This window comes from Rhopalosiphum maidis, chromosome 4 (assembly GCF_003676215.2).
Source record: "Rhopalosiphum maidis isolate BTI-1 chromosome 4, ASM367621v3, whole genome shotgun sequence".
Lineage (NCBI taxonomy): Eukaryota > Metazoa > Arthropoda > Insecta > Hemiptera > Aphididae > Rhopalosiphum > Rhopalosiphum maidis.
The window spans coordinates 31,360,402-31,385,383 of NC_040880.1; the positions used below are offsets into that span (position 1 = coordinate 31,360,402).

The window sequence follows — 24,982 nt, forward strand, 5'->3', positions numbered from 1 at the left end:
TTTTTCAATAGATTTCCGTCTATGATACTTTGTTAAACAACATTTGTTTTTGTTTTCAACAAGTTATAAGTTATTGGAAAACATATTATTAGGGAAGGTATGACGTTATTGCCTTAATCTACATTTATTATTCTTGACCCCCTCCCATACAAAAAAAATAAAAGTTAATTAATTGAATTCCTGAATATAGTTGCGTAAAAAGACTTGAAAAACTCTAAAACACTTGTTATATTACAGACGTGCCAGTTATTTTGTATGATAGGTATAGTGTGTAATCGCGTAGATGTGACCTTCATTATATGGGACTCTTGCGATAACGATGGCGTTTTCAGCGTGTAATCATCACAACAACATAAAAAAGATACGCATGTTGCACGGGAAACCTTTTAATATTAAAAATAGTTTTAATAATTTACGATTAATCGTTTTCAAAGACAAAAACCATCCGAGTGGAAATCGCTGGTGAACGTCTTGAGGAAACGGTCGCATCGCAAAAACACAAAATCACCTACGGTAGGACCGTAGCTCATGTCACCGAAGGAGCGGTGCAGCGCGCGTATTTCCACTGCCACGCCACACCACGGGACGGGACATAGCACTATGTTCCGAGTTAACAGCCGCCGGCAGTGCACGTGTATATCTCGCGCCCCCGCCGTTGACTAGCCGTGACAGGGGCACGCGCGCGCCGAGAAAACCGCCACCGCAGCCGGGGGGTTTCGGATTTCAGCGCGCACGATGCGGCAACGTCGCCGGGAGAACGATGACGATTCCCGTATACGGCGGTAACCAAGGTAACGGGATCGGCCACGCCGCCGCCGTACACACGCGCAACAGCCATAGAGCGCGTACACATGTCTGATACTCTGATGTCAGTGTACAAGTGCACACACGCGCATACGCGCGTGCGCACGCGGCCGCCGTCGTCTTGTAATATTATTATTATTGTTATTATTTTGGACGACGACAACGACAATAATAATATCAAATTTGATAAATGCAAGGAAATCCGTCGCGGTCGACGTCCGCAAATCTTTTAAAAGCTTACCTCGGAAACGTGTCTGGCTCTGGCCCAATGTCCGCGGTTAGTGTAGTTCTCTTTGGTCACGAAATAGTCCATAAAATTGTTCATTTTTTCGTCGACTGTACTCCGCGTGAGTCGTAAACGGTACACGTCCGAACCTGTGGCCGCAGTTGTATTTTATTCGACGACAGTAGGTATTTACGGCGAATATGTAATTTAGAGATGAACGCAGTCTCCTGCACGCACAACGTGCAGGTTGTTTCAACAACAATAACAACAAAAGTACAACACAATTACCGCGTTGTCGCTGCTGTACCACGATGACGGCGGTTACGGCGCGATCGCACAGAGTACCAGAAAGACATTATAATTATTATTATTAGGTGTTGTATTTCGCGTGTGCCAGAACTGTTTCGATAAAATGTTTAAAAAATATTAAACTTACGTATAAAACTATAACGTAATCCGAATGCGTCGTAATTTTTTTTTTAAAGCACCGATTGATTAATAATACAAATTTAAAAAAATATTTATAATTTAGTGATATAAAGTTCTCGTTACCCGCGTGCGTTTCGTTAAAACATAAATATTATAAATAATATTATCTCGTAATACGAAAAAAATGCAGTTTACCGTTTGAAGAACCACGATCGTTTGCAGTGTAAAAAAGTAAAAAAAAATATTATTTTATAATATATTTGTATATTTTAAATAAAACTGATCCGGGCTAACGAACGTCCGACACTCGCTGAGTGACCGGTGTCCGACGCGGCCGCCGCCGTCGTGTGTTATCTCGGAAGTGGTATAATAGTAGTGCGTGCGTGGTGCGGTGCTTGTGCGCGACGCGCCGCCGCCGCCGGTGGCGCGGTGCCTTCCTCAGCGGCCACCACACGTAGTGCCCAAATTATGGTTTATTGCACATACGCACAATAGAATAATCAAAAATATTATACTCACATTACAATATAATAATTAATATATATTTTTATTATATTATACTGTCATAGGTCCAATAAACGCGTTGTATATTTTGGAATAACTATCGACATATCGGTCTCTACATGAATAGGTAATTGACAGGTAAATAAATGTTATTAGTATTTAACGGGTGGTTTTCATTTGGGCGAATGACCCAAAATAACATATCGTTTGGGTGAATTTATATATATCATTTGGACGAAATTTACACGGGACCCTAATTTAATACATAATTTAGACGAGTTATAAATATATTTTTATAAAAATGGATTTTTAGAGACTTAGGACTAAAGTTAAAGTTAACTTTAACTGGTATGGTTAAAAATGCATTATATTGTTATTGTCTTAACTAATTTTTTTTTTTTTATTAGCATGGTATCTCTATGCCCATTTGTTTAATAAAATGTATTATATTCTTTTATAAATTATTATAATAATATATTGTATTAGGATTTTTAATAATATAATAATAATTAATAATTAGCATAGTATCTCAAGCCCATTTTTTTAATATAATCGATTATTGTTAATTTTCTGTTTTGATTTTAATGTATAGTTTTGTTTTCTTTAGTATTTTTACGTAATATATCGATTTTTTGTGTGTTGATAGAATTTATTTTTATAAAGTTATAAATAGTTATCACCAATCAGCCGAAACGATATTATTATAATATTGAGTTGAATACATTGTAGTAAGTACGAATATAAAAATTATTGTATAGGTGTTACTTTCCTATTATTCCATGTGATCTGTATATATCCTTGTATAATTTATAAATTAATTCGCCTAAACGATTGGTTAATTTCTCGCCCAAATGATATATGCTCTACTCGGGTAAATTTTAGATTATTCGCCCAAATGAATGACGTCCTACTTAACATCATGGGCGTATTTAGGGGGGTGATATGGATGTTAGAACACCCTCTATTGGCCTCTATTTGACCAAACTCCAAACTTGCTCACGAAGTGCAAGAAATAATCATTCATAAATCATAATTGTGGTTGTATTTTTTTCCTACAATTCACAGGCTGTTGGTCATATTGGCAACGATCCTTGTCACTACATTTAAGAGAGAACGCTCCTTTTCAACTCTCCGTAGACTTAAAAGTTATTTAAGAAATACCGTTGGAGAAAACAGGCTGAATGACTTAGAATTAATATCCATAGAGATATACCTTTATCTACAGCAGAGGTTATTGATGAACTTCCTCTCCAATGTCGTCACTTCTAATGCAATAGGTAATCATAAAATGTGTATCATTATATTCATTCTAATCAAATTCATGTTTTTTTAATACTAAAGATTTAGTTGTTGGTTTAGTATTGTATAATGTATTATTTATTTGATGTGATTTAGAATATAAAAATTATTATTTTAGTTATAGTATAAAAGTGTTATACAATTTGTAGATCTTACACATATAATATACCGTCATTTTCATTAATATAATAATTTATATCGATACATGGTATTTGTTAATGTAATACGGCGGGTGTGGAGGACAGAGCCCTGGCCTACCATAAGTCTATTAAATTTTAAAACACCCTCGTAAAATAAATCTAGGATACGCCACATATTTAATATAATAAAGTACAAACCAGTAATTAACAAAAGTTAATAAAACGGAGAATATTTTTAGTTAGTAGTTTAGTATAGTGATACTCGTGGTATTCGCAGCTATACTATTATACTACTATATTCTAGATATTCGGTATACTATTGCCTATCGGTACAAGTGCGGGTCCAGTGGAGGATATACTTGCCGTAAACTGTTTTCTAATCAATATTAGTACACAATGGCAAATATGCAAAATAAAAACAGTATTATTTTTAAACTAGATCTTATACATTATTTATACTTCCCCCTTTCCGTAAATATTTTCTGAAACACCTGACTCGGTATGGAGCAGAGGTGATCAAATAGCGACACGCAGACTAGACATTTTTTAAATATTTTTTTTTTATAAATTAAAGTAGGTTTTCATGAATATTTTCATTTTATTTTTGATTTTATTTAAATAAACATATGGAGATACATTACATTTTTGTGGCCCTGAAAACTTAATAAAAATATTAATTAGTGATTCCTATTTCCTAGTATAAAGTAGTATACAGTAAAACCATAAAGTTCCAAATCGAAATTCGGACTGTATGCAATATCGCTAGATGCGCGATGGATTCATTTTATATGCGAAATGCCGGTGTAATTGTTATACAAGTCCCCTAACAATAATAGAATATAATTATTACCATACTGAAAATATATACACACTATTGCATAATATTATAGTTATTGGTTATGGTGGGTAAGTAGTATTCGATAATCCAATTATCGATGTATAAGGTCTACTATATACAGATTATTGATTACAAGGAGTTTATTAAAATCGCGGTGGGTCACTCTGTAGTCTGTATGATATATAATAAAAATATTATATGTATAATGCGTACATTATTCTATATATTATGATATATCGACATATTGTTACTGTAGTAGGTATATTATTCTATTTAGTAGGCTAGTATGAGATTTTTCTATAACCGAATTCAAATAATCGTTACGATTGGTATGCGTATGCACAATATATTATTATAATAATGCATTGAAGGAGGAGGACTCGTAGTAATATTATTATTATACATAAACCTAGGTAGGTACGAATTTACATCCCAAACGAGTGTGTATATCTGCTTATTATATTCACGGCCGCTATTATATATAGTGCGCGCGTTCATTTAATATTATAGGTATTCTCGTTCCGACTTCAGCTGTCAACGGGGTCAAACTCCTATAATATAAAACTACGTACCTATACACGTTGGCGCGTTTTCGCAGCCGCCGAAAGACAGCTATATTATTACTATTATTATTACATGCAAATGACGGCCACGGTGTTTGTTTTTGTTTTATTGAGTTTTTTTTACCACCTCCGACGGAAATATTATTATATTACTTATTATTGTTTTTGTTTATACTCGGCCTTGTTCGGATCGATGGTAGTTTATAGGGTAGAGGGGATACAATGCGATTCTCTTGCATGCAGTAACTACAGATACGGTGCGATTTACCAAGCACGGTCATCCCTATATTTCTTTTATTGAGTAATTTAATAAAATTCTGATTTTTGGAATTTTGAACTATACGCCGTCCATACCTGAACTATATTTTCAAAATATTTAGATTTTTGTATACAATTTTGAAGTGTACTTTTAGATATTAACTATTTTAAGTTGTTAAGCAGATTATTTTTTTTTTTAATATTTGATTTTTTATAAATAATTTGAATTTCGAATTAATGCTTTAAATATTTTGTGAATTATTAAAATTTATATTTACGTAGTAGTCGTAATACTTACTAAGGATATTCAATACACGATACTAATTTAAAATTGATTTGATCAGATGGAGCCTATGATGATTTAAGTATACGTAATATGATGTATACTACTTATACACTTTCAAGTACCTAGTTGGACTGGTATGATCGTTTTTTTTTAAAGGATACCTAAATGTGATAAGATTTTAATTATCGACTATACTAAAATGATGCCTTGAAATGGGGGGAGGGGGGAGCGACTGTCAGCACAATATTCACCAAATTTATGCCAAATTAGGTAGGTACCTACTTTTTCTTACGAAACATTCGTATACTAAGCCTAAATTATTTCAGATTTACTTACACATTTGTATACTATTATATACAATTATACAAATTACTAAATAATATGAAGTCAACATGCTATGTAATATAATATAACTGCAGTAGTAGCAGTGTAATAATTGTAATATGATATTTATTTACTTATTACTTTTTTTATCCAAATATATAATGTTATGCACACAATCATCTTGATAAATATTGTACAATTTGAAATATTTGAAATTCACTATAGATAATATGTTTTCATTCCATATTATTTATTGATTTTTTGGTGTCGTTTGTGAGTGGTTACTGATTTTGTGTGAGACGTTAGATGGTTTTCAAAATGAAATCCATCGATTTCGATACACACGCATTAAACATTTACGATCATTAATAATTTCAATTGGTTTAATATTTTAATTGTTCTTACTCTGTATATCATATTCACTATATAGTTTATAGATAAAACAATTCTAGACCAATTTATTACTTAACATTTTTTAAATATTTAATTAATTTGTTTATAATTACATAAATATATAGAGCATAATTTTCAGATTTTGATACTGAAATCGTATATTATACAAGCCACGACATGGGTCTATAAATCGTTAACCAATATAAATGTATTAACTCTTAAACTTTCTAATTACCTATACCTTATTATAAAATATCTATAAATCGTTTACTGATGGATTTAAAAATATATCTAAAACTATCTACATAAAATTGTTCGTTATGCCCAGTAGACATTACATTTAAAGACGTCATAAAACATTTATATTGGCATCTACAAAATAATAGATTGTAGACATTTGCGTAAATCTAAAATAAATTATCAGTATTTGCTGAGTATATATTTGATTAACATAATACAAAAGTCAAAATATATGAGCTTTTCTATATGAACAATACATTTCAAAAACGTAGCTTATTTAACTTATCTTACTCATCAATTGTTATATTTCTGCACTTCTACACTACTAACGATTACAAGACCCCGAGTTCGGCCATTGCAATTATAAAAAATGTATATATTTCATGTTTATATACTGATAAGTATCAGGATGTAAAGTACTTAATACTTATAGTTTATACTCAAACAGTTGTATGCATATTATTTAGTGTATTCGCCGACTAGGGACTTACAAAATTAAAAGCCGGTCGTGCAGTGAGAACAACAAAATGTAAATAAATGAACATTTGGTATTAAATTTCCAATACTAATACGTACATAGCTTCTATTTTAAACATTCATAATACGCATACATCATAAACCAAAAAAGTAAATAAATAATATTATCTGATAACAAGTTACACCAAACGGCAAACGGGATAAATGGGTATCTAAAATATAAAACGTTTAATTTCAAATATTATATGTTTTTAATTTTAAGCGACAGCATACGTGGGTAGGTATTATTTTCATAGTAGCAACGGGATTTGTGGAAAAGGGTTAAAAACTATATACGTTAAAACTAAATTATACTAATGCACTATAATTTTAATTAACATAATTATATGCATCTCTCGTGTCTTTTTGCTATTTCAAAAATAGTTTGTAACTCATGAATAATCGAATTCACATTACACATTTACACCCACCATTTTTTTTTAATTTTCAGTCCATATAGTTTAAATATTATTTTAGATAGGTTGCTAATATAAAATTTAAAAAAACATCTCTTTATGTACCTACTGTAAGAGTAGGTACATAAGTTATAAATACAACTCCGTATGCGCCATTTGGGGGATGCTTAGTACCCTCAAATTTCATATTAGATCCCCAACATTTTTAATAGCATTTATTGGTTATAACATGAATTATAATTCATATAATTCATTATAATTATAAATACGAACTTAAATCTAGCGGTCCCATAAATTTAATCCAAATTGTACCTATGTACAACTCAAAGTAATACCTTTTATGTTTTTGTCATTCATTTTTATGTCTTATAATCCCAGTTTGAAAAATAAAGATGACAATTGACAATGAAGATATAATATAATATTTTATAACTTGCAAAATGACAAAACTAATAGCTATTAAACATTTAAACATAGAAACATAATAGTATAAAAAATAGATACGAATATATTCAAGACCATCTACATATTATTTAATTTAAAAAAAAAACAAAAGTTTTTGAAAAGATTTTATTAAAAATATTTCTTTTACCTACTTTCATCAATAAATAATAATTTATCAAAATTATATTCATTGTAAAATAAGTTATAAGTTAATGCGTGTATGTATATATATATATAACAACAATTTAGTGCAATTGTAAAAATGATGAATTCAAGTAAGAAATCTATTTTGTATTTTTGTATGACAAAAATATTAATTTTATGATATTGCTTTACGATTACGGTTATATTAACATTCTGTATTAAGTAAAAATTCCGGTAACTATTCGTTCTAGTATACATTGTACTTGCGCCAACAGATGGCGCATAAGGTTATGCTAAATGTTTTTAAATCGAAAATCGAAAAGTATTATTAAATATTATATATATAAAAAAAGTAAATAGTACAAAAATAATAATAAATAAATATAGTATGGTTATAACCTGGTTACCTATAATCTATAATTATTGATTAACTTAAATCACATATTACATAAGAACTTTTTTTTTCTACTCGTAATTGTTGCAATATTCCTTGATAGTTAAAATAATTAATAAATAATGATAAGTAATATGTACATATATATTGTAAAACTTTGTGATATTTACTATTTAATATTTATTAACTATAGTTTCGTTTTTCCAATTATATATTTTATTTTTATATAATTAAATTTAAATTATAAATTTGATATTCAACAGCCAACGCCCAATATAACTCAACTAGGTAATTATATTAGTTGATATATTATTATTTAGGTACTTATTTAGGTAAATGTAATATCACTTTGTTAGTATTTAACATTAAAATTGATTAGTTGGTTTTAAATATTGTGAAATATGTGTATATCACAGTACCACACTTACTTAGCAGGTAAGTGTGCGTTTTTAGAAGTTTAAAACAATTTTATAAAAATATAATGTATTCTTGATCATAAGCGGAGATCCTGTGAAATATTGAGGGGGGCTCAAATATTTGATGCCAAACAGACCCGTGGGGACGTTGCCCCCACACCCCAACAATCTAATTTTTACATTAAATCACTCATAAAAATTGTTCTCGTTATCATAATAACTTAAATAATTACAAACATAAAAAAATTACCATTTTTAACTTATTTATTATTATTCTATTATATTTTTTGTTAAAAGTATTTAAAATAGCTTCATTACTCAAAGCTTTAGTCTTATCTTTTTCAATATATTATATTGAAAATTTATTAAATTTTTTTTTGGTGTATCTTATATTCTATTTTTTTGATGTTCTTAGCTATGTTTTTATTTTCTTCATAGCAAAAAACTTCTTTTGCGCATAGCAGAACAAACAAGTTGTATCATTTTATAAAGATTAGGAAATACTTGAGGTGAAATATTTTTTTTAATATCACCGATAATAATGTCTTAATTGTTCGGTGTGTCCGTAAATAATAAATTGGTAAATAGTATGTATGTAATGTACTAGGACACAAGGTACATTTCTATAATTGTGGATATAAGAATATAAAATAATAATAAAAATTCTACAAACTGTACAAACTGTACAAAATTACGGGATTGTTTGTTTAATATTTTTAAGGGGGCTTAGCCCCCCCCTGATCTCTGCCAATGTTCTTGATCGTTATTTCGATTGGACGTTACCGGATATATTCATTATTGGATCAAATTTTAATTCAATATATCTCTGGTAAAACTATATACTACATAACTTTTTTTAATCAAACCTAAATGTTTTCTATAAATAATTAAAAATGTATAACTTATGATAGTAATGTATGGGCGATCGGTATTAAAATATTAATATTTATAGGTGACATACCTATGTAACAAAATTAATTTGCGATGGGAAGGGTAAATGGGTAGCATTATGTTTATGTAGGTTAATGTGCACCTACTAAAATTTTTCATTGTATGGCTTAACATAATTATTTTCATTAAATATATGACAACAAGGCAATTTAATTAATACATCAATTTCTTAAATTTTAGTTTGTCCTGCAGGTAAATATATTTTGTAAGCATGCTGCAATACACTTCATTTTAATTATAAGTGACTATTAAATCATTTCATTTAATTTAAATGTATTAAATTAATTATATGGTGTGCTTGTTGGCTTATAGTACTCGTACTTACATATTTTAAAAAGGCTATATGTCTCGTGTGTCATTGTGTATTTGTGTGCATCTATGGACGCCATTGCCAAAATATAATATAGGTACCATTAGCCTGATGATTATGGCTAGTATTGTTTCTTTTAGCAAAGATAAAATATCATGAAAATATTTTTAAACTAAAAACTATTATAACGGTTTAAAGCAATAAAAAATAGTAAAAACTATTACTAATATATTGACTAAAGTTGTTTTTTTTTTTTATATTATTATTATAAACGGAATATTTCAGACGAGAATAACAAACTTACACGGGGACGTATCAACGCTATTTTAAATATTGACAGACAAAATATAAATCAACCTTGTTACTGTTGCTATAATATATTGTATTGTTGGGATATATATAGGAAAACTCGTTGCAGTATTTCGCATTAATCAAACATTTTACATCATCAATAACAAATTCCATTATCCGTTCCATAGTATATAAATATAATAATATAATATGACAATAAATATTTTGTGGACTAAGACTAAACTTTAATAGTCATTATGCTTATAATAAATAAATATTAAACGTTATTTATTGATTTAAACTTTAAAGCACCACTATTGCTTTCCGTACTTATAATAGCCTATGCCCTATACTTATAGTATGTTCATAGTTAATTGTTTAATGTGTAAGTATAACCAGCAGTAATAAACATTAAATATGTTTTAAATAATAATATATCGATTGTTGGTATAAATAGATACACACTAGTGATACTACCAGTGGCGGCTTTTAGGGGGTATAGAGGTCATGCCCCCCCCCCCAAGACATCTTACTCTTTATTTTGTCAAATATTTTCATTAATTTAATTATACATAATTTGTATAATATTAATGTAAAAAAATATTCCCCCACCCACACGCAAAGAACTTAAGCCACCCCTGGATACTATATATAAATATATTAGGTAATTAAAATATGTGATATATAATATGTTAGTGAATGTAGACTCTACATTGTAGACATTCCTATTGGTACCTATGTAAATAAACTTAATTACCTATATCTCGAAACTATAACAAAATAAATCATAAAATTTGAGTTACTTTTATAAAACTATATTATATATCTACCTTTAGTCTTTACTTATCATGTCCATATATTTATTATAATTAATTAATTAAAGAAAAAAACTATTTTTTATTTTTCATTTCATATATTTACTATTGATTTTAAAATTCTAAATTGAGTACTAATAAAAGAGCTTACAATAATTGTGGACCATTCATTTATCGTTTTTAAGATGTTGTCAGTAAAGAAAACCGTCAACTTTCTATCCTTAAAATATTTACCCTCAATTTAACGCTCTATATAATTGTATGGGTATCTTGCATAATTTAAATTATGAGTTGTTGAATAGGATAATAGACTATACCTATATTTTATACAATAGGTACATTGTTCGGTTAACGCTTACAATATCCGTGTCTATTCTGAAATTCTTATAAATTTTATTAAATATAGTTTCCATTTATTAATAATAATTAATTAATAGGTATTATACAGTGTACATATGCCTTGTACTGTATAAGTATATTGTAAATATAACAAATATATTAACCTATTTTAAATAAACGTAAATGAATAGATAAGCCGAAAAATAGTTATATCTTCAATGTTTTACAGAAAAGTTTTTTAAGACTATATATACTTTTAGCGCATAACACAAAAACCCCAATACGTTTCTTAATTGATTCTACAGGGTATTTCTGTTTTAGTAAGATTTTTTAGATTTATAATTTGATAAGTTATTAAATAAATTTTTATTTTATTTTTTTTAAGTTAAACATAACACAAATATATGTACAATGTTTGAAATATAGATTATATATTTATATATAATTTCGTATAATATATTTATTATTTAAATACGAACATAATATACGCACAGAAAGATGCTGTGGACAATATTTGTATCGATTAATAAAATACAAAAATATATCATCGTACTTATTCAAAGTATTAAATACATTTTGAAAGTGTTTGTTTTCAACTTCTTATTATATTGTTATATTTTTTAATAATTATTATTTACAAGCGTATAGGTACTAAACTAATTTTAATTACGTAAGATGTAAAACTGAATGTTTAGTATTACACTATTCTAAATTACTAAATAATATATAAATAGGTATCAGGTATCTAATGGCTAATACTAAAAGTTTTTGTTTAGAAGTACAGAGTTTAAATCAATAATCCGTTCTAAATAATAGTTCTGGAAATACGGAATATATGAGATAGAAAAGTGGATATTGAATTTTCTTAATTACTTTTAATTTTTAGTTATCTATACCTATACTTTGTACGATAAAAAAAAACAAAATCTAAATTACAGCACAGAAAAATGAATTGGTAAATATAATAAAAATATAATAGATATTATTTTTAAAATCATTTTTTCATAAAATGTAACATAATAGAAACATAATACAGTGAACCCTTCCTTAACGGACACCTCTAAATACCAGACACTTTTATAGCATTTTATATTTTTATTTTAATCATTTTTATCGTAAATTTGTGGAATTAGAAAATACAGTAACATACAAAATGGCTTCGTGTCAAAATACGAAACAATTTAAACTCTAAAGTATAACTGTAGAATTTTTAATATAAATTAGTTTTAATTTTTATATTATCGATTTTTTTATTTATTTACCTTCGCATTTTTAAAAATACATAAAAACAATTAAAATTAAAATAAATTAAATTTACTATATACCTATGTATATAATATATTGTATATGTATAAATAACTAAATAAATAAATACATTTTTTAATTAAAATTTCAATTTTTTATTTTTCTTATATTATATTTCTCCCTCTAAATACCGAACATCTCCAAACAGCGGACAAAATTTCAGTGATCGAGGGTTTCCGGTATTTAGAGGTTTCATTGTATTATTTAAAAACTTTTATAAGAAAATATTATTGTCGTACCTACATATTATTTTAATTTTCTTTAACCTTGTTCATAGGTTTGAGACACTTCAAACCTGTGTTCTCAACTCTCAAAATCAAGAATTGATATATTTTGATTATCTAAAAGATATCGAATGTTGATTTTTGGGTTTACAATGAATGATTTTAAATAACTTAATTTTAATTAATTGAAAGTAATAAACTTCAAATAAATATAGCAATCCTAATATAAATACATTAAATTGTTTTTTCTCCACTATCGGGACAAAATCTATAATATTATAAACCTGACTAAAAGTGTGTCATAAAAAATATTGATAAAATTACAAAATATAATTATTTTACTATTAAATATCATTATAGTTAGATGTACCTGTAATGGAATTTTATAATTAAAAATAAACTATTTTGATTTATTTATGAGCATTTTATATAAAGAACTTAAAACTTAACTCGTCGGTCTCGTTCCGTATTCCCCTACTTAATAAGTAGGTATTAAGTAATAAACTAAGAATTGAAACTTATCAAAATAAACCCTCAATTTTAAAAACTATAAATGCTTGCAAAAAATATAATATTATTAATTTATCGTAATAATATTACTTATTATTAAATTATTGTAATGATTATCATATTAATCATATTATTATACATTATGATCGTGTAAGAAAAAATGTAAATATATGTAAAAAATAAAAAAGTAATTACATTTTAATAATATATAATTCCAAATTATTCCTTAATAATTTAATTATTACAATAGTGTAATGTTTTAATATTTGTTACATTAAACATTTATGATTTTTATCACAATTATTAAGCTAATCAAGACAGAAATTCTCATTCATCCAACTTTGCCAACCCGCATCAGTCGCATAATGACGTATGTGTGTAAAGTGACACGGTGACTACAGGTAACAGGTGACATCGTAAATGCAAGTATAGAAACTAGAAATTCAAAGTAAGTGTACACACGATAAATTCTAATTCTGTACTGTTTAAACTTTAATTTAATTTCTATAATATTATATTATATAGTTATCTATACCATACGCACGTGCTCAGTGACGTATTTATATCCTACTTGATATAAGTTGTATAGTTTATTACTACATTGCCATTAACTTTCAGAGCTGTATAACTTTTTGACTAGTAATATTAGTCAATATAACATAATATCATATTACTAGCTATCCTTGTGTACTTCGTCGCCCGTTCAAAATGCACCCACGTTAAGTTTGGTTGTCTATAATACTAACAATGCTAACGTTTAGCGAAAGGATAAAAGCTATTTTTGGTTTTTCGATTTAGTATATAGATGATATCATTTATTATATAAGATATTAAAGATGTAGGTATATAAAACTTCAAAATTATTTATTTAACGGCGTATAAATGTATAATACATAACTTTTTATCGTTGTCATTATAATATATTAACGTATAGCTCAATAATTTTAATTTTATTATAAATTTACAATACAAAATACATACATGAAGCTTAAATGTTCACATAACACATTTACACATATATCTATATTCTAATTAGGAATTACGTAGAACATTTTACAATTGTCTCTAATAAATTAATTACCTTAAATTTCTTGAAAAACTTAAAAAGGTGTAGGGGGGAGGCTAAGCCCGCTTAAGTTCCCCAAATTTACGCCTATGTGTATATGTACTCGTATATTATATGTATACAATTTATACAATTAACACGTTAATAATACACGTTTATTTTAATTAGTAGATGAGTTTTTTTAATTTAGACAAATGCTATTGTGATAGAAACCTTCTTTGTGATATACTCTTTCGTTAAAAAAAAAAATCAAAAAGAATTGATAAGTAGTTCCAGAGTTTACCCTATACAAAGATTTTAATTTCACATTTATATAGTTAAATTCATAGTATAATTAATATATTATTATTTGAATTGAGTAATTTTAATTTAAAATTATTTTCAATAATAATTCAACCATATTATACACTTATAGATTTATTTATATTTTATATAGATACATCATTTTATAGATTGAGACTATTTTAAATTTTTATAATTGTTTTTGTTGTATATTAGAATTTTACAATAATATCCAAAATATACATTATTTACTTAATTTTTTTTTGAGAAATATTAACTATAATTGATAATTGAATAATTCTATAACTTCCTTTTCGAAATTATTGCAATATAAAAATATTAAAGGCCTTAATCGAGATAAAAGCTATCCTATTTTTTAATTAGGACCAAATTACACACGGTGTAAAAAAATTCATCAAGATCGGTCCAGTAATTTCGGAGTTCGTCCCGGATAAACATTATGATACATGATTTCTATGTATATAAAAATATATTATGAAGATAGAAGATAGTATTTCGATAGATTGTCGAGTTTTACTTTTCGGAATGGGCGTAACCGTTTTCCGCCAAATTGACCCTAGCCTGTTATCACCATGGCCGTTTTCCGCCAAAGGTTATATTCTGATTTCCACCAAAAAAAATTAATACATTTTTTTTGAGAACCCCTGAACTGAATCCATCAATTAGTAATGATTCGATGTACGCGCCTCACCTTGTACCACACACGCGCCTCGCCTCACACAGATATTGATCATAAAATATTATCTATATTTTATCTTACTATTATTATTTGCCTATTTAAGTATACCCACTGTATTTTCCAAAGCATACGCTATTATATACGAATTGTACGTAAAAACAGTACAAGTATAAATATCACATGTTATACATCACTAGTTTTTCGTCCAAATAATACATTATTATAAAAATTAAAATTATATAAAAAGTACACATTTAATTATTTACTATACGAAAAAGAGATTTTTTTGACAAACTCGAACCTAGTTAAATGCCCATGAATGTATTTTTGAATGTATTCTTCATTTTTTATTTGTCTTAAATGAATTATATTTCGTGGAGTTTTTGGTTGATTCACACTTGACATTTTACAATTCACACTGGTTTGTACTTCATTAATCAAGTTCTGAACCCACGTAAATATTGAAGGTGAATTTTTATAAAACGATTGATTGAAGTCGGAATGAATCGATTCACATGCATTTGTGGTTCTTGTTAATGCAGAAGTTGCTTCTGCCCATAACTTAGGGGGGAACGTACTTGTATTTAAAATGTAATTGTTGATGGATTCAGTTCAGGGGTTCTCAAAAAAAATGTATTAATTTTTTTTGGCGGAAAACGGCCATGGTGATAATGGGCGAGGGTCATTTTGGCGGAAAACGGAAACCCCCTTGCGAACAATTTATATCTACACGCCGCCAGCGATAAAACACACACAAAAGAAAAAAGGTCAGGTTGCAGATAGCTGGAAACCTACTATAGCGGTCATGGTTATACCCGAAATACACCATGCAATTATACATAAGTATATAAATTTATTAAATAGTTAAAAAATTAATTAAAAATTTTGAGACAAAAACTATTCTATCTTTTAAGTCGGACCAAAATACACACAATGTAAAAAATTTCATCAAAATCGATCCAGTAGTTTCGGAGTTCATTCCGGACAAACACTGTGATACGAAATTTTTATATATAAGATATATCATATCTCACGGCCATAATATAATGCACATAATTAACGTCAAAATACTTGTGTCGAAAATAATAACGTTATTAAAATATACAAAATGTACATATAAAAATATTAATAACACGTAATTGATGTATAATATAATCAATTAATAAACAACATTATAACGCATATTCTAGGTATTATAGTATTATTATATAGATGTTAGATGCATATGTACGATAGGACATAGGAATACAAGCAAACGATACTCATACATAGATATTTAATTTATTAGGTTAAATTATTTATACATTATACAGGGGGGTTCACTAAGTAAGTTCACCTCCATTTTTTAATTTAATAATTAATTAATTAAAATTATTATACTTGGAATGCTTAAATATACTTAAAGACAACATTGAAATGTTTTGTACTACTTAAGGAGTGTTCTGGTATCTATTGTGATACAAACTTCTATTACCCTTCTTTAATGATAATTATTTACTTTTCATTAACTTATAGAATCAGGAATAAGCTTAAAACTTGTTCTGTGATATATTCTTTCATTAAAAAAAATCAAGTTAATTGGATGAGTAGTTTCAGAGAACATGCGTGACTAGTATTTCCATATTTTTATTTATTTCATGTATATAGAATCGATATGTAAATATTAATAGATTAATGCACATTTTTAAAATTTTAGAATTACTTTAGCTCTTATATTATTCAAAACTATTAAGTTAAGTTATAAGTCATAGAGATTTATATCCTTAGAACACAAAGCTTCAAGCCAAGTAACTCAAAATAATAAATATACTAGTTCAAATTTTGATTTTGGCGCGTCAACAGTTTCAGAAGAATATTACCCATAAAATAATTTACAGAAAAATAAGAAACTTCATTTGAAAAACTTAAGTTAGTAGTTTGTATCACCACAGCACACTCTTAGTCTTTACCTCCTATTTCTTAAATGGTACAAAAAATCTTTATAATTTTAAAATATATTTAAAAATATTAAAAATAAAAAATTGAATTAATTTATTATAAAATTAAAAACATGGTAGTGAGCAAGCTTAGTGAATCGTCCTGTATACATCATTACATCGAGTAAATACATAACACGCGATATGTGTCGAGTATGCATATATTATATAGACTCTATATTATAGAGAACAATAATTATATATTAAATGTCTCTAGTCACGAATCTGTCGACCAACACGCATCATTGAAGCAGCTCATTTTATTTACGAGTGGGCTGCAAATGCTCATGATTTATGGCCACCGTAAGTGACAAGCATTTAACAATCCCGTTGCGGTGTTCAATCACGCCGCAGCGGAAATACCGCGCACACACGTCGCCAAGTTTTCCCGCGATTACTCGTGTGGGTTTTAGGTATATGATAATACATAAGGACCTTTCAACACAAGACGCCGATTTTCACACACACGTGACGCATGCACAATTTATTATACCGAACCGGGATAGATTTTAATGGAATAGTTCATACGGGTCATATTATAATTATGTATTGTTACAGATTTATGTATTATTATGATTTATAACATTTGGCAAAGGTGTTTAATATAAATATATAATTTATGAAAGCATCACGTTATAATATATAACATTTGGGAAGAAAAATAATCTAAAATTCTGTCGTATATATTATGTATATTGTAATAATAAAGGTTATATTATAGTGTTAGATTATAGTTGTATACCTTGCGTGCGTTTTTCACGCATAATTTAAGGGGCGTAACCTAGTTGTGAAATATATAAAGTGGACCAAAAAACTAACAAATAAACTTTGAGCTTGGCCTCGTGGCGCAAAAAAACGACAATCAGTCTCAAAAGATGAAAACTATGTATAAAAAACCTGAAGAATTTGTTCTGCTGAGTGATACCTGTCAGAGGTACCTCGAACGTTGGGTGTATTAAAGTTTAGTGCAATGATAAAACATTGTATACGTAAAATGATACTAAGAGGAGACGGTTTAAAATTTTTTTTTTAAATAGTGATTACATCAATTTATCTATATAAATGTATAAAATATATTGTATTATTTGTATTACGATACCCAGTATCGGTGGAATAGCATCAGCGTGATACACATAAAACTGAGGATAGAATAATATAATATTATAAATACATGAGTAGCGTGGAAAATAAAAACGGCATAATATCTGCGCACTCTGTCTTGCTACGACTGTACTTAGCGCATATGTGCATAATAACATTATAGACATTATACTACATAGATGTCCCGTTAATCGATGATGGACCTTATGAGGTATGGCGAGGTCAGCTGAATCACAATGTTTTTTAAGTTTTTTGACCCCTATTTTAACATTTCTATGTAAATTACAATAAGAGTATACGATTTTAAGTTTGAACAAATACAATAAGTATTAAGTACAATAACAATCATTTAAAAATTATACATAGATGATAGAATTAGGATTCTTTTGAAATTTTATAACAATATGGTATCATCACAATCATCACACTTTATAGAAAGATAATTATAAATAATACAAAACATACAAGCTATAATAATACCACTAAAATATATTTGGTAGACATTTAGTCAACATGAATATTGAATTTTCAATCGACGGTTGACAATAAAAGAAGCTATTTGTATTTTTTATATATCTAACTTTAAATTTTAATCATTGGTAGTGGGATTTTGTTTTACATTTCTATTACTATTTCAATACTTCATACTCGGTGACAATCAAGTTGGCTCCCAACTACCACGATTACACAATTATTATACTTATTACGGGGAAATTTAAAATCGGCCGTTGAATTCGCTCCGCAAACCGTAAAACAATATCATTCAATAATCGGTTATCAAAAAAAGCTGTGTTCAACAATAAGTTGGGTTTTTACGATATTTTAACCGAGTTTTGATCATTTTTTTACCGTAATAATTTGCAAACTTATTATAATTTGAAATGGAAAATGTTTACTAGGCAAATCAGTTATTTATTTGATCTACAAATATTAAAATACAACAATCAGGTACTAACGTACCTATAATAGCCGACGAAGTAAATTTCAAACGAATAACGAGCGATTTTCATACGCACGTGCTATGTACTATATATAAAATAAGAGTCGGTTGGTGATGTTAGCCGCGGGTGGGAGGCCTCCCGCGAGATAGGCTGACCCGCAGAACTAGTGCGATGTCGCACGCGTACGTGTATGACAATATAATATAATAATACGAAATAATACTCACGGCTAGTTCGAATATGGGCCTACTGCTGCTCTTGTTGGGCGCCATGCGGCCGTCGTCGTAGCGTCCGTAGCCGACGGGCGGCTGGCGGTCCGCGGTCACGGGCGCCGCATTGTATCGTCAAGCGTTACGCGCGCGGGCCCGGCACTCGTACACTTGTGCTGCAGACACTATGCCGCGCGCGTCCGCCACGGGGTGGCCACGGTGTGCGGCCGCTGGGCGCGTGCGTGCGTGCGGGGCCGTGTGTTCGCCGCGCGCGCGTGTGTGTCGTGATTGCGCAACGCCGCCGCCAAGTCAGTACGGATTGACTAGGCCCGCGCCGCCGTAACGCGACGTACTCGGGATCAGAGGTCCGCGGCGACGCCACACCGCGTACGAAACACGGTGCGCGACCGTCGGCGGCCCCGTGCGCCCCCAGCTGACCTCGATTACGCACGCCGCGGTCGGTTCAGGATCGTTCTCGAAAGTGTTGTTGTGAGTAGGAGGCACATGACCCACGACCCGCAGTGGACGTGGACGACAGCGTTGGCGGTGGCGGTTACCCATCGCCGCGTGTTAGGATAAAAAGGTCGACGGCAAAAAGAACATTGTCGAATAATTCTTGAATTATATAAAAGTCGAGCATTTATCATCTCGAAAACCCTCAAAGTCAATCTGAGCTAAGTAGCTTATTGCAAGTGACGTGGCATTATTGTATAAAGAAGTCAACGCTTTGTATGTAGTATATCAGAATACACATGCAGGTTTATTGATGAACGATTAGTTTTGCTTTGGTTAATGATTTGTGTAATGTCTTTACTGATGTAAACGATTGCAGGTTTTTAATCGATTGGTTTACTTTCTTGATTTTTAAAATATCAAAAAAAAAAAAGAAAAGAAAGACAGAAAAAAGTCTGAATTTTTGTTAAATAGGAAAATAATACAAATGTAACTCATAGTTGCAATGAGTAGGTGGATAATTAAACTAGCTTTAACATGAAATATTAATGAGAGAGATCTGAAATCACACCGAAGAAGTTTAACGATTTGAATCTACAAAAACGTCAGCGTGAACAATCCCAAAATTTATATTTTTTAACTTTTCTCCAAAACTATTATAGCTAAAAAGTTGGTCGATAGCTCATTAAAAAAGAGACGATCAAGTAGATACAAAATAGGAGAATAAAAATTTAAAAAAATATTATTCAATTTTTCACAGTTTAAAAAATAGTTGTTTTGCTAGATTTTCATTTAGCGTGGTAGATTACCGAAATTGGTGAACGGATTTTGTTATTTAGGGTCTTGTTAGATTCACATTGGCTAGGACTGCTAGGAAATGTGCTGTGAAAATTTTCAGAATTTATCTTCAATCGTTAACTAACTACAAAGCTATAAAGCTGAAAAATACAAAAAAACGCCCAAAAAAATGTGTTTTAATTTTTTTTATTAACTTTAAAAGAAAAAGTTCTGAAAATCTTTACTGCACTTTTCCTAGCCAATGTGAATCTAACAAGACCCCAAACAACAAAATCCATTCTCTGGTTTCAGAGATCTATCTCACTAAATGAAAATGAAAATAAAATACATCATACATACATATTACATGCAATTAATACATTTCTAAAAATTTAAAATCAAGAAAGTATACATGCCGATCTCTGACTTGGCAAGCGTTTTTCATCAAGTCCTGAACATTTTTTACATATGATGTTATATAAGAGTAAAAACCCGTGTTTGTGCGATTGTGCGATTGCATTAATGTTAATAATTGTTAATTAATAAACTTGCTAAAAAAATTAAATTGCACAGCTATAATTTATCTAAAAAAAAAAAATTAGCGTTACTTTTGAGTTTTAGGCATTATTAAAATTTTGATTTTATGTATCAATCGATGAATCTCGATGAATGGATGAAAACAATTCGTTTTAGTCAATTATTATGATCCTAACTGATATCGTTAATTAATAATTATTAATTATTAATACGAAATTTATTATTTAGTTATTATTTAACATGAAAATATATGATCAATAAATTAATAACCACTAACCAGCAATAAGTAATGCCCTATAGACAATATAATAAGTAAATAAGTAATTTATTTTTGCCGACTGCTCGTGAAAGCTTTTAACTTTTAATGCATGGTGCCCTATATGAATTATCTTAAAGATCTATCCTAATTCCTGAACAACGCCTTATTTAGTGAAACAATTAATTTTACAAACTTCTAACATTTTTTAAATTTTTTCAAAGATATATTATTGAATTTTATTCTTGCTTTGTGTGTTTTATGTATAATGTTCTTTCCACAATTCAATAAGCTAAAAAAAGTATAAAGCAAACTCAAAAATTAAAATTTGGAGATCACGTGTTAGGCATCATAAATATACTATCGTCAATTATGGCTTTTAAAAGATTTAAATACTGTGATTTTGGATTTTAAATCACAGTAGTTTACGTAGTTTACGTATGTAATAAACTGATATGAATTATCAGGTGTGTGTCCAGCACGAAATATTGGGTAGGCCAGTTTTGTTCTGTATAGTGTGTAAGTGTGTTTATATTGTTTATAACTATTAGGGCAGATTTGTTCTATCACATGGGATATGTGTATGATAATAACGTTAAATAATAAATATTAATAAAATTAATAGTAACATTTTTATTTTTGATAAAAAAAAACCAAACAGTCAAATAATAATTGGGTAGGCTCGGGCCTAGACGGCTTACCCTGTAAACATGCCATTAAAATTATGTATATAAGCATTTAAACTTATAAAATTTTAGCTGTGAGCAGTGGACAAATACTTGGCATTTTGGCAAAGTCCTAACCTCTAGCTGAAATTTTAATTATTCGCTACACTTTTATAAGTTGTACCTTGTTTAATAATAACGCGTATTTTGGATTTTAGAGTTTTATTCGAACGTTTATCATTGTCACTATATAAATTAATCATTTAACTTAAAATTATCTCGTGTTGTGACTTGTGATCTTCTTTAATATAATAAACTGTAATAGTTACTTAATTATTAATTTATTAAATCATTCATATTGTTTAGTACATTATTAACCGGAGACGGAACATAAATAATTAGTACTCATTGTAACCTACCGGTTTTCAATGACAAGAATTTCGAAAATGATTTTAGATCTAGTATTTCACACATGCAGGCTCGAACGCAGGAAAAAATGTCGATGAAGGTTTTTAAAAAAATGTACATAAATATCAATATCATATTCATTTGTAGGTCAGGTAATTTATTTTTTGTTCCTGGTATTTCGGAGGAGGTTCAAACTCCCCCCCGCCGCCCTGCGTTCACGCCTGCACACATGTAGTAACGTACTATAGAATATAGATAATTACTGTTGAATATTTGGATTAAAATCATTCTTTAACAATTAAACATTTACACTAAACTGTATTTAATAGATTATTTAATGAATTATTCAGTATTCTTATACGTGCGCACGACCGCGTAATCCGTATAATATAACGTGCTGCATTGAGGTGGGAAGTCGCAAGCCGCGGTAAACTAAAGGCAAATGTCGGTCCGCGTACCCTTTTTTATCTGGCTCGTGATATATTTTCAAATTATTTTCTAACATTTAAGTGTTTATCAGTATTTTATCATTAAAACATGTTATAAATATAAAAAGTAAATGTTAAATTTACCTTGTTTTTGCTTTCTGTACTCTCTGGCCCTCTAGATTTTAAAGTTCTAATAGGTATCATAATTCATCACTATTTGAGACTTCGAGAGCGAGTTTGGTCAAGGCTTAAATTTAGGTAAAATCTCAGCCTTCCCTAGAATTGATATCTAATTTCCTCCTGCAGTGATGGTCGTGACAGTACTTATGTATGTATATTGTGTCTTTGTGTATTTTATCGCGGGGCTTATAATTAGACGGATACCACCAATATATTTTAGGTTTTGGATATCATTATAAATTAATATTTGATCATTGGTATTTATAAAAAAATTAACCAATACTTACTTGTTTCAATTTCTTGTTAAGTACCTATATTATATAAATACAGTTTAACTGACAACTACTCTAAGCAACTCTTACAGCCCCCCCTCCCGCCACCCCGAGTATATAATGATGAGTTAGATACTTAAAACGATGCATCATGGGCCCATATACATATACTGTTTTTGACGGGGACACAAAAATCGAGATAATGAAAATAAAAATAGCAGGCAGCGCGTTGAAATATCACCCTGTAATGCAGCTGCAGTTGCCAAGCGCAGCGAGTTGTTTTCGGACTCTACGTACTACGTAACAGTATTTTTGTTAAACAAATACTGATGAGCGATGGCTTTATCTTTATGTATTGTTTATAGAACGAATTACTATACTCTAGAAGTCTAGAAGGCACGATTCCAACGATCAATAAGAACAACACACCGCGCGTATATTTGCGCTTCACTTTTGCCGTATTATTTCTTATTTTATGTTCTTCATTCAAGGAAATAAATGTTATTTTTCATTTCTTCCATACACACCGTGCCTATTCTTTCTTAACAAGTTCAACGCCTCAACATTATTGTACAGTGACTACAATGTGAGAAATACATTTTGTCGTGACAGTAAACCTAAATATCAGGTATACGCGAATATTTAACTATCTACCGATAAGTAACCGCTATGACCGTATTCAATATTAATGCTTTCAATGTTCAATTGTAGAATATCCCACAATGATGAGTATTTGTTAACCCATGTATCTATGTTACAAAATATGTCGATATTATGCAAGGTTTATGGTGTAATAGATTTTACTATAATTTATAGAGTATTGAGTACCTATAATACCTATAATGATATTATGTTATTATGTTGTAATGTGATTATTATTTTTGATTTAAAATGGTATCAGACATCAATACATTCAGTTCAGTTTTATAAAGTATTTTGAGTAAAACTGTTAAAGAATTCAAATACGTTGTATTCTTTTTAAATATATTTATAATTTATACCTAGTTCGTGAAATTGTGTTTTATCTAAATAATTTTCATAAATATTTTTATTTGAAACTAAATATTTTTTAAAATGTAAAAGCTGTTAGGTTTATTATTACACACTGGTAGTCATTGATATCCATTTTATAAGTTCATTAGTACACATTTTTCATGAAATTAATCTGGAAATGAAATATGTTTCAAAAACAGGGTCTGGTAAAAAATCCTTATGTATTTTAAAAGTCAGTTATAATTTTACAAGCAAACAGAGATAAGCAAAAATTATTTTTTGCTGTAAAATACAAATACCATGCCATTTTCCATTACTAGTCCAGTCAACTGGGTTCTAAAAAACAAAATAATACATTA

General features: G+C 29.0%; 1 protein-coding gene across 2 annotated transcripts in view; it reads right to left on the minus strand.

Moving 5' to 3' along the window:
• Nucleotides 1-19,794, minus strand: part of LOC113553349 — a 64,725-nt gene extending 44,931 nt beyond the window's left edge. The window contains exon 1 of one of the 2 annotated variants that reach the window (XM_026956650.1): nt 1,046-1,129. In XM_026956650.1, coding sequence (XP_026812451.1) covers nt 1,046-1,129 — 84 coding nt within the window. Of the gene's footprint in view, nt 1-1,045; nt 1,130-19,672 lie in introns of those variants that run through there. The other variant, XM_026956658.1, reaches the window with a different exon arrangement.
• Between the last annotated feature and the right edge of the window lie 5,188 nt (nt 19,795-24,982).